Source organism: Neophocaena asiaeorientalis, unplaced genomic scaffold, assembly GCF_003031525.2.
Source record: "Neophocaena asiaeorientalis asiaeorientalis breed wild unplaced genomic scaffold, Neophocaena_asiaeorientalis_V1.1 scaffold89, whole genome shotgun sequence".
Classification (NCBI taxonomy): Eukaryota; Metazoa; Chordata; class Mammalia; order Artiodactyla; family Phocoenidae; genus Neophocaena; species Neophocaena asiaeorientalis.
In genome coordinates this window covers 4,270,704-4,290,752 of record NW_020172592.1, presented here as the reverse complement: position 1 = coordinate 4,290,752, position 20,049 = coordinate 4,270,704, and the positions used below count along the sequence as shown (strand labels likewise).

The 20,049-nt window shown below is 44.6% G+C and overlaps 1 protein-coding gene across 1 annotated transcript in view; it reads left to right on the top strand.

The window, feature by feature from the left end:
- Positions 1–20,049, top strand: part of RAPGEF5 (Rap guanine nucleotide exchange factor 5) — a 177,107-nt gene that overhangs the window by 92,332 nt on the left and 64,726 nt on the right. Inside the window, exons 9-10 of the mRNA XM_024738490.1 lie at positions 13,370–13,488; positions 13,952–14,040. Coding sequence (XP_024594258.1) covers positions 13,370–13,488; positions 13,952–14,040 — 208 coding nt within the window. The remainder of the gene's footprint in view (positions 1–13,369; positions 13,489–13,951; positions 14,041–20,049) is intronic.

Here is a 20,049-nt window from a genome sequence, read left to right as displayed (position 1 = left end):
ATACTTTTTAAATTTGAAGAATATTTCCACTGGGTCTGTTCACAGTTAAGAGCTAGCTTTCTCAAGTTATTTCAATTTATAAATTAGATATTTACTTAATCAGGACGCATTTCCAAACACAACTATGTTTCCTATAAGAGGAATTTGGGAGGAGAAGCCAACGCCATAGGAACTAGTCAGGGGTGGCTATCAAGGGCTGCTGTTAAAATCCATATTGTCCTCTTTTTACTCAGATTTTAAAGGCTTCTGTAAAACTGCTGCTGTGAATTAGTCAAACCCCAGGTGACGAGTATATCTGCAACTAGTACGTAGAAATTTTGTCCGAGTCATAATTTGCCATAGGTTTTCATCTCATCTTTAGGCTGCTTGAGGAAAGTGTCAATATTGATATTTTCCCTTCAGAATAACTTCATAAGTGTGTCACACACATATACACATACACACACACAATGATATAAGAATTCTTGGGAACTAGAAGGTATTTCTAAAATTTATATTTGTCATTTCTGTAAAATTTCCTAGGAAGCAAGATTTCAGATTTTTTTTTAAATCTCAAGTAACATATGTATTGTATGTTCAGGGCCATCAAGATATACCAATATGTACAGCTGATTCACTTTGTTATAAAGCAGAAACTAACACACCATTGTAAAACAATTATACTCCAATACAGATGTTTTAAAAACAAAAGATATACCAATAATGCGAAGTGGAAATAAGTGCTGTTCCCAGCACTAAGTTATCTGAGTTTTTTGCAAAGTGGCCGAATCTGTCGTGAACATATCGTGCAAACTGTCTGCGTGAACGCTGTGGATTGATGGAATTCACAGGTTCAAAGTATTGATAGACAAAGTTTTTTTCCAGTGACCTCAGTATGTTAGGAAATGCTTAATGATCTAATTTAGAATTTGAAGGCATCCTCATTTCTTCTGAATTACCTTCTGATAAGCCTCTGTCAGATCATATATGCACAAGGCAGTGCCCTCAGTTGCCCTTTGACCTAGGCTTTTTGAATCCAAGGGGTAAGTCTTAGTGACTTCCCAGCCCAGCCGAGCCTTTGCATTTTCCCGTGGGCCCACTAACCAGGGAGAGTGTATGTAACTCTGAGCCTTAGCAGAATGAAATAACCACCATATCTGGGACCAAGGGGCTGCAGAAGTGATGGAGTACAGCAGCCTCACCCTGTGACCACGGCTGACATCACGCCTTGCTTGTTGCTGCAGGTGTTGTATCTTGTTTGTACTTTAGACTTGCTGATGCTGAAGGATATTGACTGCTCCCTTGCAGATAATCAGGAACCCCGCCACAAAACTAGGGCCTTGTAAGGCATTAACTGACTCTTGAAATTTCTCCTTTCTACCCTAGCCTACTCTCTGAGCTGAGTCCCTTGGAACCTCTTCCTCCTTGCCTTTGCCGACCTCTCTGTCCTTGATCTTGGGCCATCCCAATGTCTAGAATCTGTCTGCTCACCCACCATTCACCAGGCCATTCATTCATTCATTTAACAGACAGTGTTGTTCTGGATGGAGGGACTGCACAGAGAACAAGACAGACCAAACCCCTGTTCCCATGCAACAGATATCAGAGTGGAACTTGTCCTGCCATTTCGCCTTTCTCTTCTCCTCTCTATCCCCACCCACAATCTTGTCATCAACCAAGAACTTCCATACTGGATCTAGAGGACTTTCTGGGAAAGATTTAATAAAATTTAAGATTTTATGATAAAAAAACAGTAACACCTGTGTGATTTAATAACTCTCAAGGGTCACATGGGGAGTGTCGAGTATGAAGCAAAGTGTAGGATCTGAACTGTAGTAAACTGATGTAAATATTAGACCAGAAAGAGTGTTAAGAAAATAAAACGTACAGGAATTAGATTAAGTCAATTAGGGAGATGCTAATATAACCTACCCTAAAGCTATTAGGTATTTTTTTTTTTTTTTGCGGTACGCGGGCCTCTCACTGTTGTGGCCTCTCCCGTTGCGGAGCACAGGCTCCGGACGCGCAGGCTCAGCGGCCATGGCTCACGGGCCCAGCCGCTCCGCGGCATGTGGGATCTTCCCGGACCGGGGCATGAACCCACGTCCCCTGCATTGGCAGGCAGACTCTCAACGGCGGCGCCACCAGGGAAGCCCAAGCTATTAGGTTTTTGAGTTGTTTTCCTGACAGCAAGGTGATGGACTCCATGACCTATATGGTGCCATCTAACTTAGTGATAAGCTGACATAAGCTTCTCTGGAAACTGGAAGGACAAGTTTGCTAGATCATGTACATTTGCATCCCCTCCTCCATTCTCACCTCTGCTCTGTGCTGGTTAGCAGTGAGACCTGACCCCCATGGACCTAACCCACCCGGATCTCTTGCCTTCCATCTCGAAATGGGGCTTGGACAATGGGAGGGGTCATAGGAGATCAGAGTGTAGAAGGAGACGGGGTCAGGGTGTTTCTTCCTACCTTGTCCTGCTTTCTGCTGCAGTTATGGCAGTGACGGCACCCCTCTGGGACTGCAGCTCCTCCTTGCAAGCCTCTCAGTTACTTCTCCAGCTCCCTCCCAATGGGATCCAGTACTCACTCTGACTTCCTCTTGCCCCTTCAAGCCCAGGGGTGGTTAGTATCTCCCTTTGCTGGTCCATGGTTATCTCACCATATTTTGGTTAATTTTATCTAACCTACCCATACTTCTGTAAGTAGTCCCTCCGTTAAACACTTTCAGAACCCTTGCTGAGTATGCCTCTTTTCTACCAGTATCCAGAATAATCCATCAAGCTAATAGTGTATATCAAAATATACTTGTGATGGAAAAACAGTGCCTGTATTTCAGGATATTACATTCTATCCCCATCTCCTCTGCTCTCTTGTGCAATAGGTTTACTAGCTGAAGTTGGCTTCAGGATCAAATTCCTAGCCTTGCCCTAATTGTAGGGTTCTTAGAAAACTTGCTTTACATGATAATTATTAGAGGCAGTAACATTTAATAAATACAGTTCTTTTCTAGCAGCCAGAACTTTCTATCCAGTCTTGTGTACTCGTTTTTCTGTGGGAGTTTAGTCACGTTCCGTAACAACTTTGTGTTTGCTTTCACACTATGGAAGTCAGACTTGACCTAGATTTTGTAAGCTTGGGGATGATGAATTCTATTAGTCCTATTTAGGCGTTAGTTTGAGTTATTAATCACAATATGTGTAGGATTTTTGAAAAGAACTAATTATCATTATTTAAATACTCTCATTCTGCCAGAATCATCTATACAAACGATGTGTTTGCCGGGCCAGAACTTTGTGATATGGTAAATCTAAACCACTACTCACCTTGACACATATCTTGCTTACTTTGTCTTTCCCTTAGCTGCTCTCTTAATCAGGTCTATCTTGCCAGCAATATCCTTTTTACTTTTTTTTTTTTAAGATCTGTTTCCTTTTTTTTTTTTTTTTTCCATGAGAATAGAGGGTCATGAGATACATTGTCAGCAAATTCTGTGAAGGTTGTTCTCGGACAAAATTGTTTTTGGCCAGAGGAGATTTTTTCTTTCAGATAAGTATTCCAGTTCTGCTGTACCCACATTTAACGGTACAAGAGTAGATGCAGGCATTGGTGGTTTGGTTTGCTAAGCTGTGTGTGAATTTCCATAGGACAAGATGAGGAGAGATCCCTAACCACTAAATCACATGCCACTTTCCTATTTAGGAGAGGCAGCACTTTGGGCTTTTGTGAAGAAAAGTGATGTCAAGAGAACTGAATTCTGTAGGATCTAAGGATTGGAAAAAAATGCTGAGGTTATCTTGTCCAGCCTCACTCACTGAAGAACCATCTTCACTTGTCAATAATGTTATTGACAAGCTCTGCTCCAGTTTGAGACAGAGCTCATTCTGCCTCTGCCATCAGTACTTCCTTAAATTCAGCCTCCATCTGCTTCCTTGATATAGCCACCCATTAACGGAAGGTAACTTTTCTAGAACATCACAAGTAATCCTATGGCACCCTATCCCACAAGGCAGGGTAGCTCAGAGAGTGAAAATTTCCTGCTGTGGTTTCATTCTCCCCATCTTTTTGTTCTTAGACATTCCAGCTACCCGAACAGTACCTCAAAGGGTGTGTTTCCCAGACCCCCTTGTAGCTCCTTGGTGCAGAGTCCCATGTATTTTGATCAGCAAAGTCCTGTGCCCAGAGGCTCATCACAGCCCTGTTTTGTTTTGTTGGAGGTAAAAGTTGCGTAGCATAAAATTAACTATATTAAAGTGTACAGTTCCATGCCTGCCCAGTGCTTGAGCCCATCAGGCCGAAGGCAGCTTATGCACTGGGCGCCCTGCTAATCTTAGGCTGCATGTCTCTGGGTACCCAAGTTTTGTGGGCATCAGATCCCACTAATCCCTGCCATGTTTAACTCTGTTCCTGCCAGCACTTCATTTCCCCCTTGCCAGGGGTATTGAGCTCTGCCCTGGCTGAGCTTGCTTAGCTGTGGTCCTGAGACTACGTTCGGTCCTTGGCAACCCTCTTCTCCTCTTGGAACTCAGCATGACGTAGACACACCTGTTGCCTCATCTACCAAGCAGATTAGCCTGCTTTGGCTGCCAGCACCAGGGTAGCCCAAGTCCCCTTCCATACTTATAGTCTCTAACGTGTATTAGTGACCATCTTCTGGGGACGTCTGTGGTTCTGGTTAAGGGCTCCTTTGTTGGGTCTGCCTGGGTTCAGTCTCCGCTTTACCACACACCCTCACATAAGATCTTGCTTGGCCAAGTTACTTTATCAAAATGGGAGTTTTAACAGTATGTACCTCATAGAATTGTTGTAATGGTTAGATAAGATACTGGATGTGCAACTCTTAGCTTTGCTGATGTATGGTAAACCCTCAATAAATGTGATAGATTTATCTGCCTGGTCGTGGCTGGATCCCTCCCTTGTTGCCTGTTCCTAGTGGGTCTGTTAGTTGCATATGGCAGTGCTGTCTCCTTAGTTCTTGAGCTGTGGTTACCTCTACCACTATGAGATAAAATTATGTTAGCTTTTTTTAATTGTCTAGTAGCTAATGATTGCATGATGCTTTACACTTCACATGGTTAAATACTTAACCATGTTTCCTCTTAAATATTGGCCAAGTTTTGGGGCTGCCTTAGTGATCCTCACATTAACCACCCTCAGGCCAAGATCCTGAATTAGAGCAGGTCGTTTTGATCTCCTAACCCCTTGTGTGTCTATATCATTGTCCAGTGTGACGAGCGTGCAGCTCTTCTTTTCAGTTTACCCATATCTGTTTGAGTGTCCCGAACACTCAAGTTGATGATCAAGATGCAGAACAGTGCAGGCCATTGTTATCCACAACCCTAGTAGTTGGATTACCCTTCCTCAGGAAGAGCACCTCTCAGCAAACTGTCCCCTGTATTAGCACCATCAGAGTTCAGCACTTGAAATGTATCTTTTGAGAGTAAGCTGCTGTTCTCTAAACCTCTACTCAAATTCCTCCCGGACCGGGGCACGAACCCGTGTCCCCTGCATCGGCAGGCGGACTCTCAACCACTGCGCCACCAGGGAAGTCCCCCCAAATTACACATTTATCCATTCCTCATTTTGTTTGTTCATTGATCCATTTGGGTAAGGTTCTTCAAGTATTTATGAAGTGCCAAGACCTGGCTGTTTGTTGGGAATTCATAGTTGAAGGAGATACGGTGCCTGCCCACACGTGAGCTTATGCTTTAGAAGGGAGACAGAAAAGGTCATCGTATGTGCTTCTCGGAATGCTGAGCCCGAAGGATTCGTGTGGCACTGTGGGGTTGCAGAGGAGGGCCAGCCACATCAGACTGGAGGTAGAGGGAGCAGGTTTCCTGGAGGAGGTGATTCTTGAAGAGAACTTCGTAGGAGGAATGAAAGTTCGACCAAGGAGATTGGGAAATGAAAGGCGTCATAATAAGCTGTCGGCTCTAAATGCCACCTCAGTCTGTCTGGGCTGCTGTAACAAAACACCACAGACTGTGTGGTTTATAAGCAGCAGAAACTTATTTCTTACAGTTCTGATGGCTGAGAAGTCCAAGATCAAGGTGTCAGCAGATTCAATATATGATGAGAGCCCACTTTCTGGTTCACAGATAGCTGTCATTTTGCTGTGTCCCCACGGGGCAGAAGAGGCAAGGGGTCTCTCTGGGATTTCTTTTATAAGGGCACTAATCCCATTCATGAGGGCTCCAAAGGCCCCACCTCCAGACACCATCACTTTGGGGGATAGGTTTCAACATAGGAATTGGGGGTTGGGGGAGACACCAACCTTCAGTCCATAGCAAATGCCTTCCTACCACTAAGTTAGCATCTTCAGTTATGGTGTTCACAAGCTTGAGGGAAAGCAGCATTGCACCATGTGCTACTTGTATGACTTCTTGAGTGCCATGGCATCAAGCTAGATGATTCTGTGCATTCTCCATCTGAAAGCTTCTCCGGCGCTGCCTGCTTCGCACAGGTTTGATGATGGAACACTGGGTCACGTGAGGAGTGTTGAGGATCCTGGTTGGAACCGAAGGGGGCGGAAGGGGGATTTTAGAGGGCACAAAATTCACATCTTGCCCAGTTCACACTTCAACCCACAGGGTGACCTGTTCACGCCCACACCCTTTTTACCATGTGCCCTAGACTCAGGGACGGTACCATTTAGTGAATGCCTTCCCATTGTCGTGTTAGTTATATGGTCTCTTATATGTCAGTTGCACGGGAGCTTAGTTTGGTAGAATTCTGACAGATGGAGCAAGTACGGCGCTCAAGTACAAAACACAGTTATCGCATGTGATGAGCATGGTAATAGGAAAGTGACTAAGCAGAGAGGGTAGGGGCGACCTCAGAGGAGAGTGACCATTGAACCACGCGAGATCGAGTTCTGTCTTTTAAAGGTAGTCCGCTCGCTCACTCGCTCTCTTGCTTGAACTTGCACGCTCAGTAAACCGTTATCAAGTTAATATCATGTACCAGGTCCTAAGCTGTGTGTTAGGAAGAGAACTAGAAGTCACAGTCCCTGCCCTCGAGATGTCATCATTTCGTGGCGAGCGCAGAGGGAGCAGATAATCAGAGGTCAGTGTGATGGATGTCATGACAGGGTTCTTTGGGCATCTTATCTGGGTAGGCAGTGTTACCAGCAGGAGATTGTCAAAGAAGGTTACTTAGATGCAGTGATAAATACGAGTGTCATTGTATGGAACGATTTGTACCTTTTGGGGTTCCTAGACTCCAGTGAGACCTAGAACTCGGGACTCTCCCTGGGAAAATGTGCCTACACATAAAAATTTTATATACTTTCAGAAGCTTCTCTGAGTCACTAAAGCCCATCCATGAACCCCCAGCTAAGCCCTCTTGTAAGAGTTGATACTCACAGAGCATCAGGGACACAATGCCATGGAGAATACCAGTGGCTGCTTTATGTCAGTACTTGGGAGAGGAATATTTTCCATTATCAGAGATAATGGAAAATCAAGCAAGTAGTTGTGACAATTCCAGCAGGCCTGAGAAATCCCTTAGTAATGACTTTTTCTTGCTAGTGCTGGTGACAAGTGAAAATATAAATGCAGTCAGAAATTTGGTTCAGGACAGCGTAGACTTGCTAAACTGTGAACATCAGTTCTTCACCTTACTTTTTTAAAAAATCAGTATTTTTATTACCCTATATGTATTTTCATCTTAAAAATAAATGTCTTTCATGTAAATAAATGAAAAAAGAAAAGTTGGATTTAGAAGTATAAAAGCTGATCTTGGTCAAGGAAGTTAACTTAAAGTAAGTCAAAGGGACGGGTTCTATCATTCATTCAGAATTTGCAGGCAGGGGAGCAGTGTAGCCATAAAAAGAAAAGAAATCAGAGCTAGTCACCAAAGAACAGAACAAAGAGATGAGGAGCAGAGAAAAGCTGAAAACCCTTCTCTGTTTTCATATTTTTCATGGCCTCTGTTCAAAATCCTTTCAGCTGAGGATACCTGTTTATTTTTACACTTCCTTTCCTCCCCCATCTCCCATCTCATCCCAGACTGCATCCCATAGGCAAAGCTGTGAAGAATCCATCTGGCCTGGTCCTTAGAGTTTCTTGTTCTTCCTGCCATCCCTTCAAGAGAGTAGGGCAAAGACCTGGTTTGTGCAGATCTAGGAGCTAAAGTGTGTGTCAGGGAGTGGGGAGAATTCTCACTTAGCCTGTACCAACCAGAGCTGAGCGCCCCCATGCCTTGGCTGGGGTGGGTGGTGGGAAGCATGGTGCCTTCTGGGAATACATCCCACTCCCCACTGCACCTTCCTCTTCAGTGTTGCACCTACAGAAGTCCCTTCTCCTAAGGTCTGTGCCCCTTGCGCTGGCATTCTTTTTTTAATTAAAATTTTTTTTTATTTTTTGGCTGCGCCACGCGGGATCCTAATTCCCCGACCAGGAATCGAACCTGCGCCCCCTGCCTTGGCAGCACAGAGTCCTAACCGCTGGACCGCCAGGGAAGTCCTCGGGCATTCGATCCTCACCCATCCTCTCATCACTTTCAGGAACATCCCTGGGTCTGACTCTCTCATCCTCCTGACAAGGAAATGCATTTTATCTTTGACTCCAGTAACCATGCTCTCCACACTGCGCCATGCCAGCGGCAGGGCAGCATCTTATGACCCTTGTCCATGGTCACTGTCCCCTAGCCAGAGACCACCAGGAACACACCTGTAGTTGAGTAAGTTGGGTTTATTGCTTTCAGTATAGTGATGGAGCCCTCGCACCATGGGGAGCCTCACAGCAGCTCAGTACAGGAAGGTGATAGAAGAAAGGACATCCCAGACTTGGGTTTGTGTTTGGTGACTTTGGGGAGGATTTCAAGTAGCAGGGCTTTGCTCTAGATCAGGAAACTGGGCAACTCTGTGACGATATCTTAAATCTTATCTATAGGGAGAGGAGCAAAGCCAAAGTTGTCACTGGGAAAGAAGCAGCAGTCGCTACTCACTCGCTGGGCTTTCTGGTATTGTCTGCCGTGATCAATGTTTATGCTTTGTCTGTGTTCGGATATGACTTCCGAGTGGCCGTGTTTTTGTGTTGTCCCACCACAGTCACAGAGTGGCCTTATCCGATGTTGATTTTTCGCAGAATCAGTGACATTTAACAGGAGAACACAAGGCCCAGCCTGAGTGCCAGGCCGGCTCCCAGGTGTTAGGGGCTGCTTCTCCCTTGCTCCGTCTTCCCTGCTCTGAACTGCCCCACTTCAGAGATCAGCCTCCTTGATCAAAGCCTCCACCTGCTTCCTCCTCGACCGCCTGCCTGCTCCCTTCACTGCTGTGGAGGCTTGTCCTCGGCCCCTCCGTGTTGCCCGCTTATCAGCTCCTCTCTTGGCATACTCCTTTCCCTAACCAGACAGACGCCCTGTGGAGAAGGGCTGTTTTGCGTGTGTGCTGACGGCAGCCCACAACACCTCTCCTCCCTCCCTCCTGGTGTCTCCTTTGCTGATCTCTTCCCCTGGTGGGCAGAGGGGGCGTCATTCGCTGTTCTCCTCTCAGGTTTCTCTTCTTTTAATTTAAAAATTGTTTTTTTTAATTTATGTTTTTAATTTAAAAATTAAAAAAAATTGTTTTGGCCGCACTGCGCAGCTTGTGGGGATCCCAGTTTCCCGACCAGGGATCTAACCCGCGGGCCACACCGCACCACCCTCCCACCTCCCCACGGTGGCAGTGCGGAGTCCCAACCACCAGACCAGACCGCCTTTTTTCACTCAGATTTCTGAGCACTTTGGCAGGAAGGCCTAAAACCATAAACATATGTTTTTCTACCCTCAGCAGCACAAAGCTGCCTGGCAATTCCTCTTTTCATAACTTGTTTATTCCCTGTTGCAACCCCTAAAGCCATTTTTCCAACAGTTTTCAGGCCGCCAAGGAACCTCCCCTTCCAGAAGATGGTCGGAACCCCCACTCTACGGAGATGATAGAAGGCATCTCATTTTGTCTACCTCAGCTACCTTATTTTCCCTGCTCTAATTTTTTTCTAAATTTCCACCCATCTTCTTTCCCGTGATCCTCTCTGGAAGGAGGAAGGCTCGATCCTGTTGTAGCCTAAACCCTCCATGCACGTTCCTGATCCCTCGCCCCTTCTCCATAGCCCCTCACCTTGCCGACTTGCCCAGCCAGGCAGCCTCTTCAGCCTGACTCCTTCCTTTCGAGATGAAATTCCAAGGAGGCGGTCTTGCCTGTTTGTGCACTTCCTTCACATCTACCTACACCTCAACACCCGCCTTCCCACTGTGGTCTCCTCAGCACTTCCTCCTAGACTCTTCATCTTGGTGAATTTGACAGCGTCAGACAGCCTTTGCCCTCGACTCTCCGGAGTCAGTGCCCTCCACCTTCTCCTGGCTTGTGTTGGTTTCACTGCTTAGTCATCTCTTTGGTAGGTTTCCTCATGACTCTGATCCCCTCCCTCTTCCTCCTTCTTTCTATGTTTTATCTTCCTAGTCCCCTTTCTGTCCTGCTTCCCTTCAACAATCTCATCCACTCCCAAACTTGGGTAGTTCACAGATTTATCTCTGTCCTTGGCCTTTGTCCAGAGCCCTAGTTCTTTATTTCTAACTGCTTGCTAAACATCTCTAGCATGATGTGTTATCAGTACTGAAACATCAGTTGTCTGAAACCAGGTTCATCATTCTCAGCAGAACCAGTTTTTTTTGTCCCCTTTAATGGCATTTCCATTCTCTTTCACCCACAGATCTGGGATTTGATCTGTCATCTTTGACAGTCAAATCGCATGGGTTCTCTACCTTTGCTTTCCCTCTTGCATGTGGCCTCATCTTGGGGGAGCTCACCACGTTCGACTTACGCTGTTATGGAGCTATCACCTTGTCATTTAAGGGCAGGGCATCGGTCTTACTCACCACTGCTTGCCCCTTAGTGTCTGCCACAGTGCCTTACCCAAAGCAGACCCTCACTGTTTGTTGAGTGGTTGTCTATAAATTAAGCATTTTAATGCTTTACTTGCATTTCATGAACTGTTTGTCATTGAACATATTTCTTGTCATTAGTTCTTTAAATACTTTTATTCTTAACCAAGCAAGCACCAGAGTAAAGTTTCATACCCAGAACTTCAACTCTGGTACTTATGCTGTTTTTCAGGAAGAGCAGTTAGGTAAGGGTACATAGGTTGGTCAGGAGGTGTTAATTTCACCTTCCTTCTTGAGAGCCGGGTATAATACATACGGTTATTACGTTTTCACGGCAATTTTAGATAACTTCCATCTCCTTTTATACATTGATTTTTCTGCTTTTTTGCTTCTTTATTTTTTAACAGGTTTTCAAAATGGAAACTATCACTGTGACATAAGGTGCTATTGATAGTACATCAGTATGGTTCAGCTATTCCCCTGCCCAGCAGAGTGTAGCTGCTCTGTGCACAGCCCTGTAATACATATTAGTTACACAGACATTAGAGAAGCCCTTCCCATCCATATGTATGTGCATGGCCCGCGGAAGTTAATAATGCCGTATATCACATACACGTAGAATGTAAAACGTACTTCAGAATGACAGCAGGCTCATATAAAATGAATATTGCCTTATGATGAGAGGAAAGCTAGGGAAAGATTTTTGTCCTTTCAAACCTGCTCTTTACTGAATTATTTGTTTCTGTGTCTCAGTATCCCAGACTCACATTCTGCCCCCCGCCCCCTTTTTTTTTTTTTTTTTTTAGTCAATATTATGCTCCTCTCACCAGCCACCTTGCTTCACTTCAGCCACATGGATAACAAAAGAACCCCTTTGGAGAAATGAAAGATGGCAATTATACATTGGTATTCATGTTACAGGAGTCACACTGCCATCCTCAGGGAGTTTCACAATGAATATCCAGTATTAATTGCCGCAGTAACTGCGTGTCTGACCTTGCTGAAGTGTAATACATCAGTTTTACATAGTAAAATTATTTGCCACTAAGAGATTTAGACAGGATGATCTTAAAATTATATTGCTGTTTAGAATGACTAGTAATTTTTGTTTTTAAGAAGATCTTGGGGGACTCAAATGACTAGGTCACTACATTTTCTTAGGAATCAGCACACTGGGAGTTGAAATCATCATTTTCCCACTGATTTGGTTGGCAATTACGACAAGAATAGTGCCTTCCTATTCTTACGGAAGGTGAATAAATACATCGGCATCTCTGATAAATCTATGGAACTGATAATAAGGCATGAAGACATAGTACTTTTTATCCAACGGCGGCGGGGCGGCGGGGGGGCAGGAAAATGTTCTTTTTGTGTGTTTGTACCTAATTGAGGTAGGGTTTTCTGCCAGGAGCAGAAACACAGAAGCATGCTAGGAACCCTAGGACGTGTTTCCCTTTTTAAAGAGGCAACATAATTTTTAAGGTGAAGCCTCTTTGCTATCAACTTTTCTTGCTTCCATCTTTTGCTCAGATCCTCAGAAATACAGAAGGTAAATAATTTTACATGGGTTTCTCCCTACCCCCTCCGCCCCTACCTGCCTCTGGTTGGACGCCACCCATCAGGAGAATTTCACACTCCACACTCTGGAAGTGTTTGTCACTTGGGTGTCACTTGGGTCGGCTCCACACTGCTGGGTCAGCAGTGAGCCCGACTCTGACAGAGCCACGTCAGCGGGCCGTGTTAGGCTCTGGGCTGTGGAAGCTGTGTGTGCAGAAATGAATGATTGTTCAGCCTTCTCTCCGTGTTAAAAGGGACCGCGGTGAAGAAAGTCAGTGCATTCACCCGTGACATCCGAATTTCAGCCTAGATGAGATTCTAACTAGAGATCCGTTTTTGCTTGTATTCTGGCAAACCAAGTACATGATAAATATGAAGGCCACCTCAAGTTTGGGAGTAAAACATGAACTGAATGATAGAATGAGTAGTTTGTTTCCCACCTTAAAATAAGGCTGTGATGTAAATGAATATGATATGTATCTGCTACATCTACTTAATATGGCTTGCTCACTGTTTTAGTGTTTAAATGATGTTTTATATGATTTTCTAATTTTAATATAGTGGCAGTTTAAGAAGTATTAACCAGGTAAAAGAGAATATAGCACACATGCAATTAGTATATTGTGTTTTTGAGACTTTGAACTTTGGATTTCTTAGTTCACATCATTCAGGTAGTTTTAAAAATGAACTCTGAATCCCATCCCCACTTTATTCTTTTTTTCCAGTTTCCTTTAAAGTATTTATGTCTTTCTAATGCTTTATGTATCCATACAACTTGAGCCTGGACCCTGTACCATTAGAGGGAGATTCTTGACCAGATTCCTAATTTGTTCTGAAGCTGTAAAGATATTAGGTGGGAAAGCAACTTGAGAAGGTGCAGCTTTAGTTAGCTCTTTTTTTTTTTTTGCCTTTTAAATTTTCTCTCTGTTTTTCCTTCTTCCATCCATCACTCCCATCGGCAATGAAAGCAGGATGATGAAGTGACAACCGTTCAGGTTAAAGAGCAAGACCGGGACGTCCTGGTGCTGAAGAAAGTGCAGAGCTGCGGCCCAGCCCCCCAGGCGGGGAGCGCAGAGAGTGATTGGAGGTCAGAGTTTCCACCCAGCCCCTTGCTCCTGTTTCCTTTTCCCTGCCTTCCTCCCCTTCTCCCGCTCCATCTCACTCGCTCTCTCTGCCTCCTCTATCCCCCCTCCCTCCCTCCCTCCCTTTTTTCTCCGCCTCTCGAGCCCAGCGTGCTAGCTGACTGCAGAGCTCTTAGCAGCCAGATGGACTGAGTTCCCAGTGAAAGGACAGAGATGGCAAGATCTTTGAGCCTTTAGGGGATGCCTTTGTTAGTAGCCGTGCACAATGGGCAGCTCCCGGCTGAGAGTCTTTGACCCTCATTTAGAGAGGAAGGATTCTGCCGCGCTTTCAGACCGAGAGCTGCCCTTGCCCACCTTCGATGTGCCTTCTTTCAAATACATTGACGAGGAGGACGAGGACGAAGAATGGAGCAGCCGTTCACAGTCGTCCACTGAGGATGACTCCGTGGACTCTCTGCTCTCCGACAGATACGTGGTCGTGTCCGGGACCCCGGAGAAGATCTTGGAGCACCTTTTGAATGACTTGCACCTGGAAGAAGTCCAGGACAAAGAAACAGGTAAGGCAGGGGGGTGTCTCCTGCTTCCAGACTCACAGCTGCGGCTGCCCTTGTCAGTTTCCAGAGGGGCAAAGCCTCCGTCTGTACTGTAGCTGAAACCAGAGTGGGCTGACCCAGCATATGCTTCTTGGGCCTCCCCCTTAGCCTCCTGCTGTTTTGTTTAAATCCAGTAAATGGACGCACGTAGATCCAAGCAGCCGCCTGGGAAGTAGCTGTACAAAGAAAATGATACGAAGGCAGATGTTCTTGTTTCGCTGGCCGTTTTTACCACATCTCACCTAAAGGCAGTTGGCGAGAGGCCAGCATTTAATAGCCAGTGTCCAGCGGGAAGGAATATGAGGGATGGGGTTACCAGCTATAGCGTGCACCTGGCTTGTGGGAAGCACTGAGCTGGGGGGAGTAGCCTCCCTGCTGAAAAGTCAACAATTAATGCAACTACTCAGCAGCTATTAGCTTAGCAGCAACTTCTGCCTTTTTCCATGTGGTTTACAAACTGCTCAGAGCAAGCCCTGCTGTGCAGGATATGATACTCATAGCGTCTCGGACCAGAAACTGTGATTCACTGAAGTCTTACTGATCAGGCTTCTTGTCCTTTCTATTTAATCTGGGAGCAAAATACCCACTTAGCTTTTTCACCCTTGCACTTCTGGAAACACTACCATTGCATGATCTACTCAAACTTCCTTTATCACACAAGGGCAGTGCTTGCTTCTCTTAACCAAAATTTATAATTTGTTCCAGCCTGGAGCAGTTATTCCAATGAATAGGCCTCTGGCTGTAGCCTGAGTTCTGCAACTTGATGCCCTGACTAAAATGCGCTTTTTGCTGCCACCGTAGCACCTGTGATGCCGCAGTTTGCAGTGTATCAACTGCGTCAATAAAAGGCATTTTTGGTTTTATTAGTACAAGTAACTCCTTAGGTTTTTCCCATGCAGGAAGGGTTGTGAAATGACAACTTAGGTGGGAACAAGAGTTTCCTTGGGTCCCAGTAGTTTTGTCTGAACTTAATTGATGTCTGGCTCCATACTGCATTATAAAGGACATTAAGAGAAACAAAGATGTGTGAAATATGTAATAGTGTTTTTATAAAAAAGCCAAAAATGACTCAATCACGCATCCTGCATTAATGTTACTGTTTGATCTTGAAATTCAAATAAAAACTTTATTTTGCATATCTGTGTTTGGGGAAAAATAAGAATAGTTGTCATTTATACACAAACAAGCTAAAAGAGAAACGTATTGTTGTGGCATTTGCTGGGTGGTTTTTGTATGTCTATCTATTAATATTTTGTGCGTTTGAGCACTATTTCCGTGTTCTCCTTCGTCAGAGATAGTCATCATGGAACTGGCCATAATTTTCCGCGTACTGGTTAGCAGACTGCTTTACACAGGTGGTTTGGACTAGATCACAGGCAAGTTATCTGCCACGAAGAGGACACCTTTGAACGTGCGTAGCAGTTTGGGGGACTGAGTGCGTTCTTTTTAATAGTACTGCAGTTCTATAACACAGGACTTAGTGTCTAAGTCATATTAATAAGAGTAGAAATTACTGAAGCCAGTACTAGGCCTACTTGATTTCTTTTTTCTTTCGTTCTCACTGTCATTAGTTTTTTGTGAAAGGCGGCCTAGGTACCCACTGACAAGTTACCCCTGGGAATGAGAAGTCACCCTAATTCCTGTTACTAATGCCAGGAATGGCTTCCTGCTGGGAAACAGTGTTGTACCTGGTGTCTAGTGACTGGTATTCCCAATTTCTTCTCGATTATACCAACACTGGGATCAGGTGTGTCCCTCTTGCCAGGTGCCGAGCAAAGCTAAAAGGACCACGACTCGGTGTGGCCAAAGCCGGGCAGGTAGAGCCCTGCAGGGGTCAGTCTCTCCTCATTCCTCCTCATTTCCTTAGCGTTTGCAGAGGACACATGTAAAACTTCAGATGTTTGCAGGGACACCTGAGGGGGAAAACGGTAACAGCTCTTCCTCTGATCAAAGGAGAGTTTTATGAAAATGAAAAAGTCAACTTTGGAGAGAGACTGACGTGTAATATGATAGGGACACCCAAGTGGAAGTCCCATGCAGTTCTTCCACACTTCACGAACAGCGCTTGGAGAAAATACAACAGAAGAGCCGCTGGGTGGCTTTTGTTGGTAACATTTTTAAAAATATAAATATAAAATCGATTTCATTTACAAATTGAAGAAAAGTGGTTATGAGTTCGTTCTAGTTTGAATACTAAACGAGTCATATATTTAGAGTAGTTGGGGCCCCTTGTCACTGACAGCGGTGAATGTTCTTTATCTTGGTCAGGCTGGCAACCCTCACTATAAAAGGTCTACGTGTGCAGGAGTCTGAGTCGCGTAAACATATGGAAGACAGATGGAGGAAAACGAGAAGGGGCTGCAGTAAACGTATACAGCAGCGTTTTTATGTTCTTGAGCGCCCCTTTTAGGGAGATGGAGCCATATGGAGCCGGGTGGAGCCATATGGTGGTTATCCACATGGCCCCAACGGCAATGAGGAAGAAAGCATTCATGGGAAGAAATAAATGGTCCTGGAGGCTGGGATGAGCCTGTTCTGGATTCTTACATTCCTGTACCCACCAGAGGCTGGGGAAGTTAACCAAGCAAGAGATGCAAGTTATTTCCATCTCTTCCCCACAGACGTCACTTCATTGTGAAAATGTAGGTGCAAGGCCCAATAGGCTAAGAGACCTATACTCACAAAGGACAGGTTCAGGTGATTAGTAATTGCTGTGTACGTGCAAGTGGAAAAAAAGTTTACTTAATTGAATGGAATAGAAATAAGAGATACTGTATTTTTGTTATTACCCAAATCTAGAATAGAATGAAATAGCAAACAACAATTCATATAGTATTCTATCACCATATCAAACTGAGTTTCAAAAGCAAAAAACATTATTAGAGATGCTTACAAGCAACCTACTAATGATTTTCATAAATGACTTGATCCACACAACACTTACCATGCTTATTTTCATAATCCCCTGTGTGCCTACCTTCCCTCCCTGGTACTACCAGGCACAAACAGTCATCCTGGGAATATCTGGAATGAGAGGATGGATGGATGGATGGATGGATGGATGGATGGATGAATGAATGAATGAATGAATGAATAATTCTTCATTGTTTAAAATAGAAAAACTGTTTGAGTCTGGAAACTGGATACCTATTTGTGAACGTTGAAGGACTGAAGCTGTTTTCAAAGATTACCTTTTCTTTCGAGGTTCAGGGTCTGACTTGAAGCGTTTGGAATGTTAGGGAAAAATCAAGCAGCTCTATCTTTCATCTTCCCAGAAATAGGGCAGACGTCACTGGGCATTCCCAGCCCAGGAGAATTACAAGGAAGGCAAGAAGCAAGAAAATGTGTTGTGAATAGAGGAGCTGGAGGGGTAGAGGAGCAGGTCCCCACCACCAGCCCCGTCTCTGGAAAGGATCAAATGTGTTTTGTCTAGAGATGCTTCTATTAGGAATAACGATTTCTGTTCTAAGGGGGGTGGCCGGGGACAACACTGTGATCAGATGGATACATAGAGAAAATCCTTCTTACTGACTTTTCTTTCTACATCTGCATTATGATGAGTCTACCTTAGGGGAAACACAAGAGGAAATAACATTATTTGCTCCCCCTTTATTTCCCATGTCTTGGGTTTTTATTCATCTTTTTGAAGCAAATGTGCTTATGATTACAGGTTTTCAAGAAAAAACAAGCAGGGGATAAGGTAGTGGGAACAGGTAAAGCCTATTAGCCGATTCTTACTAGGCTTGGCCTGCTTTCTTCCAGGTATGGCTGTTTTTACTTCATGAGGTTATCGTTCAGTATATTGTGTACTCAGCGTGGAAATGTCTGCGCATCCTGCTTTGACCACGGAAGGCATGGATGCCTCTGTGTGGGTGGTGTACTTTCAACAGCACCTAGTAGGCTGATTACATCATGGAGAAAGTGAGACCCTTACCTTTGTAACGAGGCAACCACCTCCGTGAAAGTACCTGGTTTATATCATAGGAGTGTCTCACTTAATTGATAGGGTCCCAAAGCTATTCTCCATTGCCAGCTTAATGGCTTTTTTTGGAGCATTGCACTGATGGAACCTTGAGTGAAGCTAGGGCAGGCAAGCCATTTTTCATTTTCTTTTATCTTCTTTCCCGTTCCAGCACCAAGCGTATCCTAAATACTTGATACATATTTCTTGTGAAGGAAAATTAAGAATGCCTTTTTCCTGATCGTTGGAAATACGGAAGACAGTTTAGGTGAACTTCTTCCTTATTTTCCTTACCTTTTAGGATTTCTGGAAAGATGTTTGGTGCCTCTCTTCTAGGCTTTCTTTTGCAGGTGGCAAGACCTTTATAACGCTGTGGCTGCATGGCTTTTGCAGGACTAAAACTTTTGGTGGGTAGACATGGAAGTTTTTAGATGGTGGTAAGCCTCTCCATGATTTTGTGCAATTAACATGCATGTAAAATTATCTTGGATCTATCTTTTTATTTTTGTGGTATCATGTAACACATAATAGACCAGTGGATCTTATCTGTGGCTGTATCGTTAGCAGCACATGGGGCATTTTTCAAGATATCAATGTCTGGGTCCCACCCCCGAGATCCTGGTTCAGTTGACCCGAGTTGGGGCCTAAGAGTTACGGGCTTTGAAGGCTCCCCAGATGAAGCTATATGTAGCCAGGTGTGAGAGCCACAGAGCTAGGACAGTGACTTTGTCTCTCCACTTTTTTCAGAGACATATTCAAAGTGTCTAATAGTTATCAATTTGCCCCTGAGAACCACGGGCGTCATTTCTCCTTTCTTCCACCTCCCCTCCCCACTCCCTCTCCTGGTCTCTGTGTCCAGCCTCGTATCCACTGGTCCCTGCCCTAGAGCCTCTGCAGCGTGAGTTCAAAATTCACAAACCTGCGTTGCTGGTCCATCCACTGAAATGGTTTTGAAAAAGGGAAACAATCAGAGCGGACAGAGGTACTGGCCACACAGCTGTTAGCTCTCAGTTCTTGGAATGAGGAGGTGACGGTATAGTGAACAAAACCCATTTGGATTTTTGCAGGGTTCTGTCACACTCCAGGGATCTCTGGGTGGTCCTTCAGTCTCACAGCCAAGAATGCTTACTTCTGTAAGAAATGATGTTCTAAGGAAGGAGAATATGCACGCAGCAGAGTAGAAAGGGTACTAAAATGAGATTCTGAAGCCTTGGGTCCCCAGATCTGGGCTCCATTAATAGACCAACCTGAGACCTTGAGCAAGTTATACGTGAGATGAGTTCTGACATATCTTTCATCGCTAAAATGCTTTGATCTAAAGAGATTTATGTCAACCCCTTTCCTTTCAAAGTATGTCAGAGAACCGTAGAATTCTAGATCTGGAGGAGACCTTAACCCTGCGGTCGTTTTGTGCTGACCTCACCATCACTTAGGCTTTGCACAAGGGCTTAGGCGGTTTGGCCTGACTTCATGTTGCCCTGTCTTACTGCTGTGTTTCTTCGGCCTCGCTCAGAGAGTAGTTAGAATGTTGATGGGGTAGCACGCTTGGAATTCAAGGCTCAGTGGCCATACCCAGTGATGATTTAAGTGTGTTTGTGTATAACCTTGTCCAGTGGGAAACTTTTTAAGTTCCTTTGGGAAATTATAACATTTACAAAGAATAGCTTTGGTTTATCACCTACCAGTAATAGCCGTTTGCAGAGAGTTTTACTACCAGGCCATTTTGGGATATTCAGAAACAGTCCGTTGCTAGAGAAAAGCAGCGGTTTTCCCCCAGCGATGAAATACTCTGCATCCTGGCTCTTATACTAGCCCTCCCCCTGTAATTCCTTTACTTTTAACTTTACACACTGCTTCTGTAATAAAATACAGCAGTGCATATTTGAGTGTTCAGTTTCTATATGCGGGTGAATGAATACCATAGAAAAATTTAATTCCTTCTGCAGATATTTTCGACCTCTTATGTAGGCACTGTTCTAGCTGTGGGGCATACAGCTGTAAACAGAATACAC